Consider the following 20,622-nt stretch of genomic DNA (forward strand, 5'->3'; position numbering starts at 1 on the left):
ACACACACACACAGAGTCACACACAGAGGTGACACGTAGAGAAAGTGCACACATACACAACAGTGGTGTGACACTCAGAAACGCAGATATAACCCCCCCCTCCGTGCACTGCACACATGGAGTCAGCCCCAGCTGCGTACCGTAGTAGTTAAGGGCTATGCTTGCGGCTTCAAGCTGGCCTCCATCTTTTTCAGGCTGTGTGACCTTGGGCAAGTCACCTACCTCTCTGGGCCTCCTTTCTTAACCTACAGGATGGCAATGGCATCAGCGATGCCTGCCTCATAGAGTTGTTGTGAGGCTCACATGAGGAAACACGTAAAACACTTGGGACAGCACCTGGCATGGCTTGGTAAATGTCAAAGAAGGAAGACACGCCTGCCCAAAGACTCAGGGACTCGGACATGTGTGTGGACACGAGGAGACTCTGTCGGGATGCTTGGGAGGTGTCTGAAATGCCAGAGGAAGAGCGGAGGGATAGCCCAGACCCCAGACGCCTCACATCATGACTGCAGACACACCTGCACAGGTGGGACGCATGGAGGCCCTGACAGGCACTGGACGCCTCATCCCCCATTGTGACAGGTGCAGACATGGTGTCCCCTGACCCTGGGGTCGGTGGCTTCTGGACTAAGGACCTCCAAAGGAGGACGGTGAATCAGAGACCCCAGGGTCTGGGGCAAATCGGGGAAGGATTGTATTAGGGCCAGGATAGGACTGGCCCGATCCATCGTCCATCCAGTGTGACCTGTGGCATGCCAGGCACTGTTCTAGGAGCTGAGAACATGACGGTGAATGAGACAGACACGGGGAGCAGCCGAAGGCAGGCAGACAAAAACTCCAACAATAACCTGTCATGGAAAGGGCTGGAAGGAGCCAGAACTTCGATGCAGGGGTAATGGTGCAGGACAGACTCCAGAAGGGAAAGCAGGGAAGGCCTTGACGGTACCTGATACATGGCAAGAACTCATATGTACCTTTGCTAAAGGAGCAAATGTTGGCAGCATTTGCTGATGGGCGGGAGTGGAGGGCAGGAGCGTGGATCAGAGATGCTCCGGGGTTCTGCTCTGAGCAGGTGGGGGACAACGGAGCCGCTTGCTGAGCTCGGGCGGGCTGCTGGCGGAGCTGCTTGACCACCTGGGGGATGCGGCTGGCTTCCCTCCTTTGAGATGTCCTGTGTCATCTGCTGATGACATTTCCAGTGCGGGTGGGCTATTTCTCAGAGTCCCTATGTCCTCCTCCAGACCCTAGCCTAATGCCTGATGGACTTCTTGCCCCAGGGAACCCAGAGCCCCCCGGCAGGCAGAATGGCTGTGTTCAGAGAAGTGGCCTGCTAGGATGGCCTTGTCAAGAGGCAGTGTGGTACGGGGACCGGGGCTGGGCTCTGGCCCCAGAGACCTGCGTTACAATGTGCATCTGGCACTTTCTGGTTGTGTGAGCTTACAACAGTCACTTTCCCTCTCTGAGCCCCTCTGCTGCTGTGCAGAACGGAAGCTGTTCAGAGGGTGGAATGAGACCAGCAGGTGCTTGGTGGAAGCTGGTTGCTTTCTTTAGTTCCTGGCGCTGGGCTGGAGGCGTCACGAAAGCAGGGGGCTCAGGGACTGCCTTGCCGGATTGGTCCCCTCATTCACAGTGCTCATGGGGCTGGGCTTTGAAGAGGCTCTACCCTCTGAGCCATGTGGGAAGGAGCTGCACCTGCTGCTCCGCCCATCGCCTGGACGGGCAGGAGGCCAGAGGAAGCTTCGTCCCGAACCACAGAGGATGTGGAAGGCCCTGCCGTCTGCTGGGGTTACCTTTGGGGAAGTGGCTCTCACTGTGTGGTCCTCTGAGCGGTCTGTGGGCTGGGCTCCAGTCACCTGTGGGTCAGAACCCATCAAGGAATTTTCCTTGCAAAGTCGCTGCTCCCTTGGGGGCCCCTGAGCAGGACATAAGATAGGCCTCGTCCAAGTGGCAAAAGGTTTGACAAGTCACGAGTGTGAACCAGTTTATTCGGGAGCATTGCCTTACTTCTCAATTTTGCCAGTTTCACTAGATTTTTGCAACAAAAGTGGGTTTTCTCACCTGGTAACACACCCCATGACAAGATGATGGCTGTCTAGACACATAAAGTGGGGTTTCAGCAATTTGTGTTGTCGTCTCCTGGGCGAGGAGAAGGGCAGGAGATAATTTGGGTGTTGGGGTCGGCCGTAGGCGCTCTGTCCTTGCACTGAGCGGTCAGTGTGATGTGAGAAATACGCGCTCTTGGTCCTGCCCAGAAAAACCATCCCCTGGACGGGATGTCCCCCGCTCTGGCCAGGCGGGTGAGACACATTCCAGGTCATCAGGTGCAGGGGGCTGGGACCGGAAGTCCCGGGTGGTCCCTGCAGCTCTGAGGGGGACTTCCGCGCGCTGTGCGGATTTGAGACAAATCAGCTGAATTGCGTTTCTGGAGCATTTGCTCTTCTGCAGGCTACATGCTTTCCCATTCGTCTTAATTTTTTTGAAAATTAATATGTTAAGTATTTATTTAAAAAATTTTTCAACTTTTTTGAGGTATAAAGGATTCTCTTCCTTGAGCTCACATATCTATCAATACACATATTTACTTTTTTTGGGGGGGGGGCGTGAGAACTCCCATTTATTCTCATTTGGAATTGAACCACAATTCTGAGTGGGGAATGCTGTTAATTCCCATTTTATAGATAGGAAAACAGAAGCCAGAGGTTCAAGTTGCCCAAAGACCAGGGAAGAAAAGATGGCTGGGTCCCATCTTAGAGAAACTCGAGGAATTCCACAGTGTTACTTTTGTGAATGTCGGCACATCGTCTGGACATGGTCGGGGGCCCACAAGTAGCGTAAGGGACAAAATACCATCTTTCTGCTCAGGTCTGAAGTTTTTACTGGAAAACTCTCTGTGACTGTTGAGATGGAACGTTTGCCTGCAATCCAGAGAAAGATTTAAATGCAACTATGGGTGGTTCACACCTTCCCATTTGGCCCCGGTTTGAGATGGGGTCAGAGTGGCCGGCGGTCACGGATCTGACGGGTGCGGAAGCTGATCTTCGGTGACAGCTCCCAGGACGGGACACTGCCTCGTCCCCCGGAGCGGGTGGTGCAGAGCTTGTCATTACGTGCCCTGACGCTCTTCTCGAGAAAACCCGTCTTTCTCTACCTGTCCAGGCGTGAGGGACAAAGTCAGATCATGCGTGGATCCGAGGACTGTGACCTTCCGGGGGCTGACAGAGGTGGACGGGTGTGAGTGGGCGTGGAAGGCGTGGGGGGTGCCGGGGCTTTTTCGGTTCCCACTTCTGAATGGATGCTCTGGCACCTGAGGACGGGGTACCGTGTGGTCTTACAGGGGTGGTCAAGAATTTGAGATGCAACACTTCAGGGCGAAGACTCTGTTGTGAATTTCTAATAAATCGGTGTCTGATCCTTTTTACTTTGGCGACTTGGGCTCCTCGGTGGCAGGGAGGACATCTTGCTCATCTCTCCCCCCAGCGCCTGGCCTCTCGTAATGCTGGAGCGAGTGCTTTTGAGCTGCCCCTTTTCCAAGCCAGAAACGCTCATTAAGGTTCATCCTGGGTGAGTCAGACATTGTTCTTCGCCTCCTGCCTCATGAAGCAAGGAGCCTTTGTTTCCCGGCTGATCTCACTGCTGATCTCACTGCTGTGGGTGGAAGAGCAGCCCTGGAGTGTTCCCCAGGGAGAGGATGGTCGAATGGGCAGCAGCCGCAGGGCCGTGACCGTGCACCTGCCCCTCGAGCACAAACCCGGGGTTCGAGAGGCTCAGGCGGAATTTGAATGACACACACAGGTAGAGCTTTATCAGCACCAAAGAGGCCCTTACATATTGTGGGGTAACACCAGCACGCTGCTGTCATTCACAATAGCTAAAAAACGTGGAAGCAACCCAAGTGTCTACTGAGGGATGGGTGAACCCACGAAACGTGGTGTCTACACACAAGGGAATACTCTTCAGCCTTACAAAGTTCTGGGGCACATGGCTGGCTCAGTGGGACACGGGACTCTTTTTTTTTTTTTTTAAAGATTTTTATTTATTTGAGAGAGAGAGACAGCGAGAGGGAACACAAGCAGGGGGAGTGGCAGAGGGAGAAGCAGGCTTCCCGCTGAGCAGGGAACCCGATGCGGGGCTCGATCCCATAACCCTGGGATCATGACCTGAGCTGAAGGCAGACGGTTAACGACTGAGCCACCCAGGCGCCCCAGGGACATGTGACTCTTGATCTTGGGGTTGTGGGTTCGAGCCCCACGTGAGGTGTAGAGATTAAATTTTTTTTTTTTAAGCGAGAGAGCACGCACTGGGGGGGTGGGGGAGTCTGGGAGGGGCAGTGAGAATCACCAGTAGCCTCCCTGCACAGTGCAGGGCCCGAGGCAGGGCTCGATTCCATGACCCAAGCTGAAATCCAGAGTCGGACGCTTACCGGACTGCACCACCCAGGTGCTGCTTAAAAATAANAAAAAATTTTTAAAAAAAAAAAAAAAAAAAAAAGGAAAGTGGTTCTGACACAGGCTACAACACGGATGAACCTTGAGAACTTTATGGCAAGTGAAGTGTTACTGAAGACAAAATACTGTATGATTCCACTCACAGGAGGGCGAGTCGTCAAAGTCACAGAAACAGAAAGTACAAGGGCGGTGGCCGGGGCGGGGGAGCTGTTTCACAAGGACGAGTTCTGCAGGACGCAGGGTTCTGGACACTGGTTGCACAGCGATGTGAACGTATGGAACGCCGCGAACAGCACACTAACAATGGCTAAGAACATCAGTTTTGTTACGTGTATGTGACCACAAGAAGAAAGAGGAAAAATGAAAGTGGACAGGTTATATCACACCCTTTTTTTTTTTTTAAGATTTTATTTAAGATTTTATTTGAGAGAGAGAACCCCAAGTGGACTCTATGCTCAGCCCGACACGGGGCTCGTTCTCATGACTCTGAGATCACGACCTGAGTCGGATGCTTAACGGACTTGAGTCACCCAGGCGCCCCATATCACGCCCTGATTTTGAAGGGAAAGCTTTCTGTGTGCCCGTTTGTCAACACAGAAAGGTCTGGGAGGAAATACAACTGTCAGTGGGGGGTGGGGTGAGTGACTTGGGGTCTGGAGGGCCTTTCACTTCCACCCTGACTCACTTTAGCACTGTCTGGCTTTTCAGAGAGCGGTGCTGCCTTGGTGGGAGAGCCTCACGGCCCAGGCAGCCATGCCGGGAATCCGTGCTTGCTGGGGACGCCCCTTGAGGTCAGCCGTGGTACCCAAGGTCACAGCGGACCGGTCATTGCTCTGCGCTGGAGGCCGCTAACCTCGCCTCAACTTAGCAAGGCGCGGCTTTAGTTCCAATCCGGGAGGCTGCGTAAGGACGAAAGCTAACACTTGGCGAGTCCCGCAGCCAGGGGTGAGGCGAGCATCGTCACCACCCTCCCTGTACAGATGGACAGAGAGGCTAAGAGGAGAAGGAGCCCGTCCAGGGGCGTCCAGCCGGGGAGAGGCAAAGGGAAGAGGCCCCCACCCCATCCCCAGGGGCTCAGTGCAGGAACCCCGGGGCCCTCTCCAAGCACAAGGACGCTTCCCTCTGGCACCCGTGCATTCCTCTTTAGCAAGTAAAAGGAACAGGCGAGCTTTTTTGTTACTAAAGTAGAATAACATTTATTTATTTCTTAAACTCTTTATTATACATGCTGTCCTCATGGAAAATCAAGACCTCTGAAGGGACTGGAAGCAGATATAAAGCACGTCCAGCCGAGCTGGCTGTCAGGCTGGCGTGGGGGCAGTTACACAGACGCTTTCTTCCCCGTGTAGGTGGCCATCATTTTCTTGATTTCAGCAATAGCTTTGCCTGGATTCAGCCCCTTGAGAGAAGAGGAGACAACTGATGTCACCGGGTAAGCAAGAGTGAATGAAGAACCCAGGGCCTCGGGCGATCCCCCCGCAGCAACAGGGTCAAAGCAAGGTGCATGCAAACCATGTCCTTCCACCGCCAGGGGCCCGGCCTCAGGGCTCTCCCACGTCCGCCAGCAGACGCCCAGGGCAGCACCCCCGTGGGCCGCGTGCTCGAAACGCACACACACCCAGGAGGGGGCAGCTCTTTCACGGCCATGGCCAGTGTCCCAGCCAGCCAGTGGCCCTCGGTCCCTCACACGTTTCCAATGGGTACCGGCAGCGAACCCCCCTGGTGGCCGCTCCTAGGCACCATCAGCAGTGACTGGCCGGCCATGCCGGATCCCTGCGAGGGCGGACCTCCTACAGGCAGGGAGACAGGTGAGGATGTGGCAACACGAGACAAGGACGCCTCCGAGATTAGAAGAGAGTCCCCCGTTTTAGCAGGACACCTCTAACCCTGACACTGAAGTGTGTGGAAAGAGGCCCAGAAGATGGGCCGTGAAGACCCTGAGCAGGACGCAGAAGTCCGTCACGTCTAACACCCAGGAACTGGCCAAGGATACATGGCCACGTCCTCTCAGCGGCAAGAAATTCAAGGGCCCTGAGTCCGTATGCAAACATCGTCAACAAGCATGCAGAGAAGACGGAGGAGTGGAGGAGGTGGCAGCATTTGTAACAACTTTCTCCCTGGTGCCAAGCGCCCGGCTCTGCCTGAGACCAAGCCACTCAGCCACCTGGCCGGGCCCCCCGGACCCCCTGCCTACACCAGACTCCCCAGGGCCTGATGCTCTACGGCCGGCCCGGCCCCCCATGCTGGGCTATGGAGCTGGTGGTGCCATGTGCCCTGAGGTCCCCATGCCCTGTGGTCCCCACGCAGGGCCGCCCCGCCCTCCTGCCCCCTAGGGCTCTGGCCCAGGAACGAGGACGCCTTCCGAGGCCAAGGAGGTTGTCCTGGGAAGCCCTGAAACAGGAGGGTCGGAGGAGACCCACGGGCCACTGTGGAACGCCGAGACTTGGATGCTCCCGGGGACGCAGACTTCTGCGCCGTCTACTCTCCCTCGCTCCTGGTACCGTCTAGACTTGTGACCGCCTCCTCCCACCCAGCTGAGAAACTTGTGTCCGTGCAACTCTACTGCCAAAAAAAGCACTTCCGTGGTGGAAAAAAAAAAAAAGTGTGTGGAAAGAAAGAAAGAAGAAAAGAAACGAGATCTTCAGAGAGAAAGGAAGGGAGAGAGGACACTCTTCAAAGACTGACACGGAATGGTCTACCAAGTAAATTAAGGGGACAAGGCAGCGTGAGACAGAACAGGACCTGTGTGTTCGTGTGCCGCGTGAAACCCGTGGAAGGGCCTCCATGGAGCAGCCTGTCCAGCACTGCACACCCCACCCCCCGCCCCCCGTTTATGGCCGGACTCGGCAGCTCGGCGCACCTCATCAGGGGCCGCAGGAAGAGACAGGTCTGGGAGTCCGGGGGCCTGCTTACCCGGCCCTGCCCTGCCCCAATAGCAACCTCGGCAAGTCGCTGGCCGCCCCCGTCCCCCAACTCCTGCCCAGGGTCCAGCTTTCCCATCTGTGACAGTGAAAGGGACCCTTCCAGCTCACACAACCCTGGCCTCGTCTAGCCCCACAGGTCACAGACATCCCACAGGCCTCTATGCCCGTCTGCTGCAGAGGCACCTGCCCGGGGAACGCACCTCAGATGCCACGCGGAGCTCTCGAGAAACTCGACAGCGCGGCCTACCCTGGGAGCTGCCTCTTCTGACAGCCTCACAGGCCGGGCCCCGGTCTGCGGGCCCATCTACGGAGGGCTCACCGTGTGCTAGACGCTGTTGTAAGCACGTCGGTGCCTTAACTTGCCCCCCAAGTTAGAAGTCCTGGGGAGCAGAGCCTGGGGGCCCCTGCCAGGCCCCACTGTTGCCAGACCATGAGAAGCATCGTCGTAGAGACGGGGTCCCCGGAAACATGGTGTCCAGGCAAAAAGGAAGGGAATTAGCCAGTCTCGATTTCCTGTTTAAGCTACGCTATCTCCCCCCACCCCCTTTTAAAAAACTGCTAACTGGTTGCCCTAGAGTTTTCCATCTTGCTGCCCGCTCCCTTGCTGCCTCCTTCAGGGACCCTGCTCTGCCCGCAGTTTCTGCTCCAAGGGCAGCCGTGTCCTGGGCCGCGTGGCCCTGGCTGCTCCCTGCCCGCTGACCGGACCAGGGCTGGCACCTGACCAGAGGGCAGCCAGTCCACAGCGGGCTCAACGGACAGACTGAGAGAAGACGGACAGGTGGCAGAAGCCGAAGGTCAGGGTGAGAGCAGAACGCAGGAGGATGAGCGGGGAGCGGGAGTGAAAACAGGCTGAGCAGAGCCCAGACCGAGGGAAGCCGTGAGAAAGGGGCTGGCTGCCAGAGCACGGCACGTTGGCAGCAACGCTGTGAGCCGGCGACCCTGCGACACAGAGCAGGAATCCGGTCACCACAGCTCCCTGCCTTCTGCTACCCTTCCTCTTGTGGGTCCTGCGGAGTCAGGGAGAGCACAGGTTTCTGTTCAGGGATTCCTGGGGCATCCCCGACTCCCTCAGGCCCTTGTGTGCCCTGCAAGTAAACCTTTCTCCCGAGGGGGCGGGGCCCGAGCCAGCCTGGTCCTTGCAGCCAGGTGCCCCCTAGCCCCTGGGCTCACCACCAGGGGACGGCGCTCTCTGGCCCCTCTCCAGGAGCCCAGGTGGCAGGGGTGGGGCCGCATACCTTGGGGCAGGTCCTGGTGCAGTTCATGATGGTATGGCAGCGGTACAGGGAGAACGGGTCCTGCAGCTTGGCCAGGCGCTCCTCCGTGAAGTCATCTCTCGAGTCAATCATCCAGCGGTACGCCTGGGGAGCCGGGGGGTGGGGGGGGCTGATGAGCCCTGCTGGCAACGCAACCGGCCAGCCCAGAGCCCCGGGGGAGCCGCAGAAAGGGAGTCCCTCAGCTTAGAGGCCTGTCTCTGCTCCGTAGTTCCTGCCATCTTTGAAGGATAGGTCCCTCGTCTAGAACTCTTGATTCACACGTTCCCCCCCTNTCAGCTTAGAGGCCTGTCTCTGCTCCGTAGTTCCTGCCATCTTTGAAGGATAGGTCCCTCGTCTAGAACTCTCGATTCACACGTCCCCCCCCCCCACTGGGGCGCACGGCACCGGGTACCCCGGTGCTTCATTACATGTGATTAGGCTTTGTTTCATTATTTCAAGGTGCTCAATGGCTTCCTGGGCAGATTCTATGAGTGAGGCAAGGCAGGGGCAGTATCACATGACTCTGTCTTTACAGCACCCACCTATGGTCTCCCAGCTGACTGATGACTTTAGAGATCTGTCCAGAGATAGTATGTTCCACGGGTGGACTCTTGTAACTGGTCAGTCCGCCCGGAGCCTGGCACAAGCCGGCCGAAGGCAGCTGACCGCAGCAGCACGGGCGGGGGGCGCAGAGAGGCAGAGGGAGCTCTGCTCCCCGCCAGCTCGCAGCGCGGGTGCAGACGCCCACTGGGACTGCGCCTCGTCACTCCATCTTTTATGTGGATGGAAATCAATACTGCTAAGTGGTCACACAGCATGTAACTTCCCTTTTTGTGGGAAGATGAGAAATGAGAACTTGTTTTTTGGAGCTGGGAATCTGTGAAAAGCACTGACCACAGATTTAAAAAGCACATCTTTCTGGGAACCGAAGCAGTTTCTTTGCAGTGAACGATACACATTTCGGTGCCCGGAAGGCAGTGCTGCCTTCTTGCTGAGTAACCGCTAAGCCCAGGACTCCAGGCTTTCATTAGCCTGGAAACCAGCTCCAGCCTTAGGGCTGGGAAGCTACCCCTCGATGACATCTCTCCCCCCAACATGCACGTCAGAAACCCCCGCTGTGAGGGAGCTGGGCGGCCACCCGACAGATGCGGTCTGGGGAGAGCGGCTGGCGGGTAGGCAAGAGCCAGCTGCACAGGGGATAACGTTTGAAACACCTGCAAGGCCTATTTCACCAAAAAGCGTGCCACCATGCCTTGGAGTGGCCCTGACCACACAGAAATGAGGTACTTTGCAGATGAAGATTTACTGAAAGCCAAGTGAAGACAACGCAGCCAACTGCCCTGTTTGTAACAGATGCCTGTCGGGGCGCCTGGTTTCCAACAATCTGCTGTCCTCTTGGATGTCTTTTTTTTTTTTTTTAAAGATTTATTTATTCATTTATTGGGGGGTTGGGGGGGAGAGAGAACAAGCGGGAGGGGCAGAGAGAGAGAGAGGGAGGGGCAGAGGGAGAAAAGCAGACTCCACCTTGAGCGTGGAGCCCGATGCAGGGCTGGCTCTCAGGACCCTGCGATCATGACCTGAGCCGAAACCAAGAGTCGGCCACTCGATGGACCGCGCCAGCCAGGCGCCCTGGACGCCTCCGTTACAAGTGCTCTCAGAGCAGCGAGGAAGCACCTTACCTGCATAAGAACGGCAGGCCCCAGGTATTTGTCTCCGTTCCACCAGTAGCTCGGGCAGCTGGTGCTGCAGCAGGCACAGAGGATACACTCGTACAGCCCGTCCTGTGTGGGGGGAAGGGCGGTCAGGCGAGCGCCACGGAAGACACGGTCCTGTCTCCCGCCGACTGATCGTGACGTCTGGGGTCAGTGCGTGAACAAAGTGCCTACTTGCATGTGAGTTTTCTTGGCTAAATCTTAGTGCTGGCTTACAGAAGTTTATTAGATTCAAATTGATTAGATCCATAAGAAATGTCTTAGAACACATTTGCTGGGTTAGAATCCAGAGTTCTTAAGTCCAAGCACTTATCCTCTAATAAACAGTAACCTCTCAGTTATCTCAAAAAAACAAAACCAAAAAAACCTAACCGATCCACCCCACACACCTTACCACCCAGAACGCACTCCCGGAGAAACGAGGAAGGACCTGCATGTGGGGGAATGCAGGAGTCTACACCAGCCTCTGCCCGGACTGGCATCGGGGACATCATCCTAAATAAGCCCCACGCACCGAACTCACTTTCCCTCATTTGGTCACCCCAACAATCCTACGGCGTGAGGACTACTAGCGTCCAGAGAGGTTAGGTCATTGGTCCAGGGTCACACAGCTGCTAGTAGCCAGCGCTGGGGCAGGACTCCAGGCAGTCCGACTCTGGCAAGCCAGCCTGCACTCGAACCCTGCCCCAGTGACTCAATCTGTCCACCCAGTTCCAACAAACTGGACTTTCTGATTTTGCGGAAAACAGAAACTGATTAAAAGCAGCAAGACAGGGGCGCCTGGGTGGCACAGCCGTTAAGGTCTGCCTTCGGCTCAGGGCGCGATCCCGGCATTATGGGATCGAGCCCCACATCAGGTTCCTCTGCTGGGAGCCTGCTTCTTCCTCTCCCACTCCCCCTGCTTGTGTTCCCTCTCTCGCTGGCTGTCTCTATCTCTGTCAAATAAATAAATAAAATTAAAAAAAAAAAGCAAGACAGAAGGGGCACACTGACATCTGAAGTGACAACTGACAGTAATATGACACAGAGCGGACGGTCATGACTGTAACTGTGAGTCTTCAACGAAATTGATGTTCTGTTCAGAGAGTGGGGGGGGGGTGCAAACTGCCCCACTGGTCTAGAAAGCACAGGATGACAGACTTAAGAGCCTTTGTGATGGTCATGTTCTTTAGTCCACTTATAGAAAAACCTGTAACAAGAAAAGGAACTCAAATTTTTGGCTAGAACTTGAAAGATAAAGATGTTTATCCAGCCTTATTTGTAATGGTGAACAACTGGAAATAATTTCATTGTCCAACAGTAGTGGAATGGTTAAATGATACACAGAGCATTCAACTGAGGTCGCTGAACAAAGTCCAAGCAAATGCTTATGAAGAATTCCTAAGACCATGGGAAAATGCTCAAAATAACATAAGTGAAGAAGGCAGGATACAAAAGCATATTTACATTTTGATCCCAGCTACATAAAAATGTAATGTAGCCATAAAGGAAAAACAAAAGTAACTGTCAATGGACATTATCCTTGGCTGCTAGAATATTACAGATTATTTGTATTTAAAAATAGTTACCTGTATTTTCCAATTACCCACAGTGAGCATTATGGCGTTTAAAACTGTGAGAAAAAGTTATGTTCAGCATACTAATTTAAGGAAATGAAAAATGCTTAACAAATGTTTGGTATTTAAATGTGTGAACTTTGATTATCTAGAAAACACACCCAGGGGGACCCTTCATGCCCTGGTACTAGGCGCATCAAGGAGGCGGTTCCTAGCTGGGGGCTTGCCTACCGGAGGAAAGTGGAATGTGGGAGGGCGAGTTGGCCCGGAGAGACCAGTACCAACCCGGCCCTGCCACCCTGGGCAGTCTGAATGCAGGGCAGAGCCCGGTCCTGAGAACAAGGAACTCGTGCTGCGTTACATCAATCCACGAAGAGCGCTGGGCACTCACACAAGGACTCTCCTTTCTTTAAGTTTTACAGGGCAAAGAAGAGGGACTCAACATTCTCCAAGACTTCTAGAAGGTACACCGCACGTACTCATCCACATGCCTCACACGTCTTGATAAATAACCCTCGCCAGGGCCTCGGCCGCTGTCCTGGAGGTGCGCTCAGCCTGCTAGCGGGGCACCTGTCAGGGATACTCTTCGGGGAAGTGCCATATGGGAGGAACATGTGATGTGTGGACTGTGACACAGCACACGTCCTTGGCCCCATGCAGACATGCTGCCATCTATAGGGTCCCCTTCCCGCTGCTCCCTCTCCACAAGGACACCGAGGGTGCAGGGAGTGCAGGTGTAAATCAGAGGCTTCTCAGGGGGAAGAGTGCCAGAGAAGGAGACTGAAAACTTGAGAATGACCCCTTCACTGTAAGACTTCACAGCCTGGACACTGGAACGCCAAGACAGTGACAGAGCCGTCACCGCCCCACCCAGCAATCCCCGGACGCTTGGCGTCAGGAAAGAACTGCAAGGTTCCAGTCCCCGTTTGGCTGCCACCTGTAATGCAGGGTGGGAGCACAACTGCCGGTGACTGGAGGTGTCTCATGTGCCCACACCGTTAAAGAGCGCTCTGACGGACCTGTCACCTCGGCAAGACCCGATCATTTGCGTACAGGTTTTCTCTGAAACAAACATGCTGCAACATGGTAATCACCTGCCCTTCCAGGCAGGGCAGACGTGCTCGGGATCCTTGGTCCACTGCGGGCCCCTTGTGGGTTCACACCACCCCCTGCGAGGATGGGTGCTCAGCCCCTGGACAGGTGTTCCTGCAGATCCTTTCCAGAATACACTCCATAAATGGTCTGCAGCGTCCCATGCTGCTACTCCCCGCCCCATACCCCCATGCCACGTTCCCTGGCAAGCATCTTTGCAACAAAATTCCTCAAAGCAAGACAACAAACAGGGACTAATGACCAGTTTCTCACGGTCTTCTATGGACTGCAGATACTGCTGCTTGCCCTCCTGGGATTCGTCCTTCTTCTTCAAATAAGGTTCAATGGATTTGTACTGAGCGTAGAAGTTGCTCAAGTCCTGAGGTGAAGAAGAAGAAGAAAAGAAGGGTCAGATTCCACCATCACTCCCCAGCTTGCTCATTCACCCCATTTCTTGGACACTGCCCACTTCCCCACCCCACACCAGAAGTCTGACTCTCTTTCCATGCCGTGGATCCGTGCAATGATGACAGAAGGAGAAATGGTCACCGTGTTAATTGTTGCTGAGAAATCTTTCATCCACTTGGGAAATCTTCCAATCCCACAGCCCAGTCGGTGAAGGTGCTCAGACACGGGGAGGCTGAGATTAAAGTACAACTGTAACAACTGCTGCCTTCCCCACTGGTATTTTCCACATGAATTCTTTGTAGTTATGGCCAAATTCGTGATTCTGGGATTGTTCCAACTCTAAAATCCTATGCCCTGTTACTCCCAAACAATCCTCCCCAATGAGCCGCTGGAGAATCTTCTAGGCGTGTTTATCTTCCACCATTCAAATTCCTTAATTAAACTCAGGAAAAAAAGCCTGCCCTAGAGAGTGGTAACATCTCTCTCCCTCACACACACCTCTTCCCTTCTCCCCGGAAAATAAAAAAAGAGGGCGGGGGGAGTGGGGGACAGAGGGGGACGGAAGAGAGGCGGGAGGCAGAAACTCACGGGAACAAGATCCTTTATCACATACATATGCGGAAGAGGGTAGATTTTGGAGACTTTGTTGAGGTTGGTGTCGATCCTTCGGGTGCAAGCCAGAGTGTTGCCTCCGTTGATGTTCATGGCACAAGAGCCACATATACCTGAGAGAAAGAGAGAGCGTGTTTGACACTTGCTTACCCAGGTTCCGCCCACCCAGCTTCAAACTCTCTCTGGAATGTCGCTCCCCCACCATCGGGAGCAGCACTGACATGGAATACACCTGTGGCAGACGTGCCCCATTGCTCTTGTCCTCCTCCGTCTTCCTGCCTAGAATGTAGATCTAATGACCGTGGTTCCAAATGCCATTCTGTGACCGGGAGGCAACCCTGGGGTTGGGATCGACACGCTACAGATGCCACTGGAGACAGAAAGGGCCTGGGGCGCTGTGGGCATCACGGAGTTCCCGCACCGGTCCTGGCGCCGTGCGTCATGCATTTTCAGAAATAAATTAGCACCCCAACCCACTTTCTAAAAAGCCCGTTATTTGTACTCAACTTGTGACAGAAAGAACCCAGAAGCCAATGAGCCCCATGCGGGTCATCTTCCGGCTGAGGCCTGGACGGGGATTAGCCACATACACTCTTACTCTAGTGTCCTCACTAAAACCAGCAGCACAGGGGCTGCCCTGGGGACATGAAACCCACATTATCGGCCCGAGCATGGCCTTCGAGCGAGAAGAACGACCTCATGTGAAAGCAAAGCAAGCAAAAAGAAAGTGCTGACCAAGGACCCTGAAAACGACACTTTTCTCTGCCTGGACTGATCTGCTGTGTATGGAAATTTCCTAGGTATTTCAGAGTTTAAAGAGGACTATGCAATCTCAACCCACTTCTCTGAAGCTGTTTTTTTGAAGCTCAGGCCAGAGAATTATGATTACTTGTGAAACCTGAACTGGGTTATCACTTTAGTAAGACCACACCCTCTTCTTCTGTCAATCTTCTTTTTTTTTTTTTTAAAGGTTTTATTTATTTGAGAGAGAGAGAGACAGAGAGAGAGAGAGAGAGAGAGAGAGAGAGAGAGAGGGAGAGCACAGATGGAGAGTAAGTGGGAGAAGCAGACGCACTGCTGGGCCAGAAGCCAGACGTGGGACTCCATCCCAGGATCCTGGGATCATGACCTGAGCCGAAGGCAGATACTCAACTGAACTGACTGCCCTCCAGGAGCCCTCCTGTAAATCTTAGTAAACATGTAAGAGAACACAAAGACCTGTCATAAGCAAAAACTCCTAAAAGTTTCCCAGGAGACTGAATGCTATTAATATATTTATGTCTGCTTGGCATCCAACCAGAGAAGTATGCTCTTATAAAAAATGGTATATAACTTAAAAAATAAACCCAATGAGTCTTCAAGAGAATTCTCTTTACAGTCAATAAGGGAATAAGGAGGAGTGGCGATTAGTATCATTCTGCCTCATACTTTTTTAGTCCAGATGGGTCACATCATATGTTCTTGGCTCTGAGAAAGTCTTATGGGGTAAGGTTACTGGAAAGCATCTGTATTTCCTGTGTTGCCAGGACTTACATGGGGAAGGCTGGTATATAATTACAGCAGAAGGTTCCCTAACAGCAGGACTCAGCCAACCTATCGCAACATCTGTCAGCATTTGGTACACTAAATCCCATCCTGCGATTAGCTGAATCAAAGCCGAGGTCTTAGGAGGAGGACTGAAATACCTGAAATGTGCAGAAGAACACAGACAAAAAGTGACGGGCCAGTATCTGTAGTGATTTTTCCTTTTATGGAAGGTCATTTTAGGAAGAAGTTTCGACACTGGTCGCGGCCCAAGCTACCCTGTTTTGGTTTTATCCCTGGTCTTCCAAACCCGGCCTGCAGAGCATACCGCCTGAGTGCAGTTCTGGAATCTGACAACTCTGCCTGACTTCTGGCTCCCGACTATCTATCTATGTGTTTTTCTGGAAGTCCCTTAACCTCCCCAGGCCCAAACACTGACAGTGCTGGTCTATCCCCCATCAAGAGCACAGAACAGAGCCTGGCACACTGACTGGGCTCTACGGCCGTCAGGACCCATGAGCCCTGTGCCACGTCCGAGTGCTGCTGACAGGTTATTTAGGAGTTTTCTCAAAATCAACTCAGTTTTACTTTAAAAAACTATATCGCTGTTACACGGTCATTAGTAATTATATTTTTCTAACATGTCACATAAGTACACAGCTATTACAGTAAAGAACGCTGGTCTGAACACCGCCTAGAATCGTCTCGGACACCAGCGGCACACTGTGGGAAACTGTTCCCACCCAGAACGTTCCTACTGAGCAGCTGCTCTATACAGACGTACACACGCAATGCTGGGGGCTGGGGGCACACTGCATCCCCTGCTGGTTAAGGGTTAAGTGCGCATAAGCACCAACCAGAAACTCTCCACTGTCCCCCCCACCTCCCGCCCAGGAACGCACTCAGCAGCGGTGCGGCAGTCGCTGCTAGCAGCGGGAGCTAGTCCCCCAAGGGTGCGGCAGCTCACGAGGGTCCCAGATGCAGTAACCACAGGACACAAAGCTCTCGATGGGAAGAAAACTCAGAAACCAGAACCTTGGAATGTTTGGCGCAACTACCCAAGAAAAGGAAGTGCAATGCCCAGCAAGGTCACCTCGCAGAAGGCCAGCTCAGCAGTGGCAGGCCCTGGAGCCAGAGCCTGAGCGTCTAACGCCTAACAAGGAAGGAGATGCTTACCTTCTCTGCATGATCTTCGGAAGGTCAAGGTAGAATCCATTTCATTCTTAATCTTGATTAAAGCATCCAACACCATAGGTCCACATCTGACCAAAAACAACAACCCCAGTTGTAACGATGGGAAGTTCAATCTCCCCGCGCTTTATTATAATGTGATCTGAGATATCTGCATCCGTCAGCTGCTCTTCTTATTCATTTAGCTTTCTCAGGACACACTCAGGCAAATTTCTTCCGTACTTTTATTTTTGTGTATTCTTACACGTTTTAAGCACGGCTGAGTTGCACTGCGTATCCATTTCTAGGAAAAGGAAAGCTATAGGAGTAGAGAGACAGTCCCCCACTCCAAAGCACGGAGTGTCCAGGCGCGTGGGGGCAGTGGGGGAAGGGCAGTAGCACTGGGCTTGGAAACTGGAGCGCAGGTCTGGTGTCCCAGAAGCGGGTCAGAGTCCTGGCTTGGACACTCACTAGGTTCTCGGCAAACCCCGACATCAGCTCCCCGCCTACAAAGCAGAGAGCAGCGGCTACATCTCACGGGACTCCCACAGGTGACCTGACACACAGGAAGATGAGGCAGGAAGTGTCTGCCGCATACACTTAGTTTAACCACGATTATCATCGTGTAGAGGGTGCATTTCTGTGGAACAGCTCACGCTCTCTGAGCCTGTTTCCCGGTCTGTAAAATGGAACTGATCTTTATGTCACAGGACTCTTACAAAGATGAACTGAAAGCCCGTGCTTTTCATGGCAGCTGACACAGACCAGCGCTCGACAAACCTATTTCTGGCCACGGGGTACTTCTCTATGCCCGGCATTTAACAACATATGCCCCCCTCCCCAAATATCCTTTATGTGATCCAGATTTCCTTGTTTCCTAGCTCTGAGACATCATGGACAACGTGTAGGCTGTAAAGCAGGACAGTGGGCACAGAACCTGGTGTGTCTATGTTGTGAAACGATCACCATGAGATTAGCTAACACGCCCAGTTACCCGTCTTCTATCAGCAAAGTGCAAATACCCCGCCCACCGCCCTGTCTTTGCTAACACCCAGAACTGTGACCTTTAAAAACCTCGGCTATTTTGAGGATTTTACCATTGTCAGTATTTTAATCGGAGATCTCTGAAAATCACAGTGGCTGAATATTTGTCATACAATCAGTGATTTTTCTGCACTCACCACCTGTTCAACTGAAAGTCTGCTCTGTGCCAGGTTCCGTTCTGGGTGCTGGCGGCGCACCAGGGAACAGAACAGATGAATCTATGCCTGCGTGGCGTGTTTGTTCTAGTCGACTAGTGCTGGAGACTCCGTCCACCCATGTTCTTTACCTCTGTTTGAGATCTTGGGAATGTTTTTTAAAGGAAATTTTTTTTAAAGCTGTGAACCTTTTACTTCCTCACTCCCAATACTGATACTCCTGGTCACCAAATACATAGCTTCCAGAACCGAGCAATCCTGCAACACCAGCTGGGTGTCCCACATCGTAACTCAATCTGACACCATCGACCCGGAGACAGCGTCAGATCCCACAGGGGCAGGGCTCCTAGACCCTGCAAGTCTAGGCTGTCACCTGTGCTCCGGATGGTTGGCTATAAATTAGGATTTTCATGATCCCTTCCTTGCGTTTGATAATTGCTAGAGGGGATCACAGAACTCAGAAGTTAACTTACTAGACTATGATTTACTAAACAGCCACATGGAAGAGATGCGCAGGGCCAGGTATGTGGGAAGGGGGAGCAGAGCCATGCCCTCTCCCTGCACCTCCGCGAGCTCACACACCCAAGCTCCTTGAACCCCATCCTCCAGATTTTAAGGTTTCAGTGTGTCGGCATGACTGATGACACTGGCGGCTGGTTTAAGTGATTCGACCTCTAACCTCTCCCCCTCCCAGGTCCAGGGTAGGGCTGAGTGTTCCAAACTTCCAGACAGGGTTGGTTCCCCCTAGTTATCTGGGAGATTTCTAGAAATCACCTCATTAACAGAAACGCTGGTGGCTGAAAGAGGCTAGTTATGAATAACAAAAGACCACCCACTTTACCTTTTTTATCTGGAGCTATTTCAGGAACTGGGAGCAAAACCAAAATATAATAATAAAAGATGGCCCTGTAGCTCTTAGGATTACAAGGGTTTGAGGAGCCAGAAACCCTGGACAAGACCAAAATCTATCCCACCGATCTATTCTATCTCATGCTAACCCTACCCCTCCCCTACCTGCAGCCCTCAGCCAGCAACTGGCTGTTCGACTTTCCATCTGGGTAATGGAATTTTTAAAACACACAGATTTAAATGCTTACATTGTTAAACTACCATTTCCTCCTATTCCTATGACTTTTAAATCTAAAAAGACCACACCCCTTCCTGAGGTTTCATGAATATAGAATTTCTAGTTTTTACATCTTGAAAAATTTATGTATGTATGTACCTATTTATTATTTTTTGAGAGGGGGAATGTGGGGCAGAGGGAGAGAATCCCAAGCAGGCTCCACACCCAGCATGGAGCCCAACGTGGGGCTCCATCCCAGGACCCCGAGGTCATGACCTGAGCTGAAACCAAAAGTCGGATGCTATGGACTGAGCCACCCACGCGCTCCTGCATCGTATGTTACGGGGCCGTGTCTCCCCAGACATCCTACTGTTACTGCTTTCTATTTGAAATCCATTGTGGTCAAAGAATACACTCTAGAAGATCCCAGTTTTTTGGAATTTACTGAGATCTGTTTTACGGCCCAGTCACAAGAGTGATGGTAGACATGCACACTTGAAAAGAACATGTGTTTTGTAACCGTTTGGTGTGGTGTTAATTACAGCATGATGACTGAATGTTCAGATTATCTACGTCTTTACTAACTTCTTAATTGTTCTACCCATTGCTGAAAAGGGCTGCAGATGTTTACGTGTTCCTTAATTCTTGAAGTTCTTCAATTCTGCCAACTTTGAAGCTGTTATTAGCTGTATACACATTTATGACTGGCATGTCTTCCTGATAAAATGACCCCTTTATCATTATAAAATGTCCTCTTATTTCTGGCATTTGTCTTTTAGTCATCTGATTTTACCACAGCCACTCTACCTTTCTTATGCTTATGCAGTTTGTATGGATATCTTTATTTTCACCCTGTGTCTTTATATTGTTAAAAACAACACAACAGGCCCAAAATGGAATCACTTATGCCAAGCCTCATGTCATCAAACTGAGACTTACCTTCGGTTTTGGTTCTCCCAGAAACGGAATTTAAAACCAGTCAATTAGGAATCGCCTAGTTAGGTATTTGCCTAATTGATTCTGCCATCTTGTAAAGTGACCTTGCCACAACCGATCTGCTTTTTTGTTCTTTCTTCCCACTCCTGTCTGCCTGTAAGTCTTTCCCTCTGTGCAGCTCTGTGGAGCTCCTTTCTTTCCTTTTTTTAAGTAGGCTCCAACCACAACCCTGAGATCCAGAGTTGGATGCTTAACTGACTGAGCCACCAGGTACCCCTTGGAGCTCCTTTCTATCTGCTAGATTGGATGCTGCCTGATTCAGGAATGGTTAAATAAAGCCAGGAAGATCTTTAAAATTTACTTAGTTGAATTTTGTTTTTAACAATATTTAAAGTGCACTTCTTGTAAGCAGCATGAAACTGGGTTTTGCTTTTTATCTATTTTGACAATCTTTGCCTTTTAATTGGAGTGTTCAGTGCCCTCACACGGTATAATTACTGATGTGGTTGGATTTGGGTTTCTCATTTTACTATTTGTCCCCAAATTTTTTTTCCCCCTGTTCTTTGTTTCCTGCCTTCTTCTAAGTAGTATTTCTATTTATTTTTAATAAAGATTTATTTTAGAGAGCGAGCATGTGCATGTGAGTGGGGGAGGGGGAGAGGGAGAGAAATCCCCAAGCAGACTCCCCGCTGTGTGGAGCCCAACATGAGGCTCGATCCCAGGAC

The 20,622-nt window shown here is 52.2% G+C and overlaps 1 protein-coding gene across 1 annotated transcript in view; it reads right to left on the reverse strand.

Annotated features, from left to right (window-relative positions):
• Positions 1–5,614: 5,614 nt before the first annotated feature.
• SDHB (succinate dehydrogenase complex iron sulfur subunit B) overlaps positions 5,615–20,622 on the reverse strand; it is a 29,642-nt gene continuing 14,634 nt past the window's right edge. Inside the window, exons 3-8 of the mRNA XM_002924016.4 lie at positions 16,703–16,788; positions 13,979–14,115; positions 13,245–13,361; positions 10,302–10,403; positions 8,605–8,727; positions 5,615–5,844 (exon numbers count right to left, since the gene is read on the reverse strand). Coding sequence (XP_002924062.2) covers positions 5,767–5,844; positions 8,605–8,727; positions 10,302–10,403; positions 13,245–13,361; positions 13,979–14,115; positions 16,703–16,788 — 643 coding nt within the window. The 3' untranslated portion in view covers positions 5,615–5,766. The remainder of the gene's footprint in view (positions 5,845–8,604; positions 8,728–10,301; positions 10,404–13,244; positions 13,362–13,978; positions 14,116–16,702; positions 16,789–20,622) is intronic.

This window comes from Ailuropoda melanoleuca, chromosome 11, assembly GCF_002007445.2.
Source record: "Ailuropoda melanoleuca isolate Jingjing chromosome 11, ASM200744v2, whole genome shotgun sequence".
Taxonomy (NCBI): domain Eukaryota; kingdom Metazoa; phylum Chordata; class Mammalia; order Carnivora; family Ursidae; genus Ailuropoda; species Ailuropoda melanoleuca.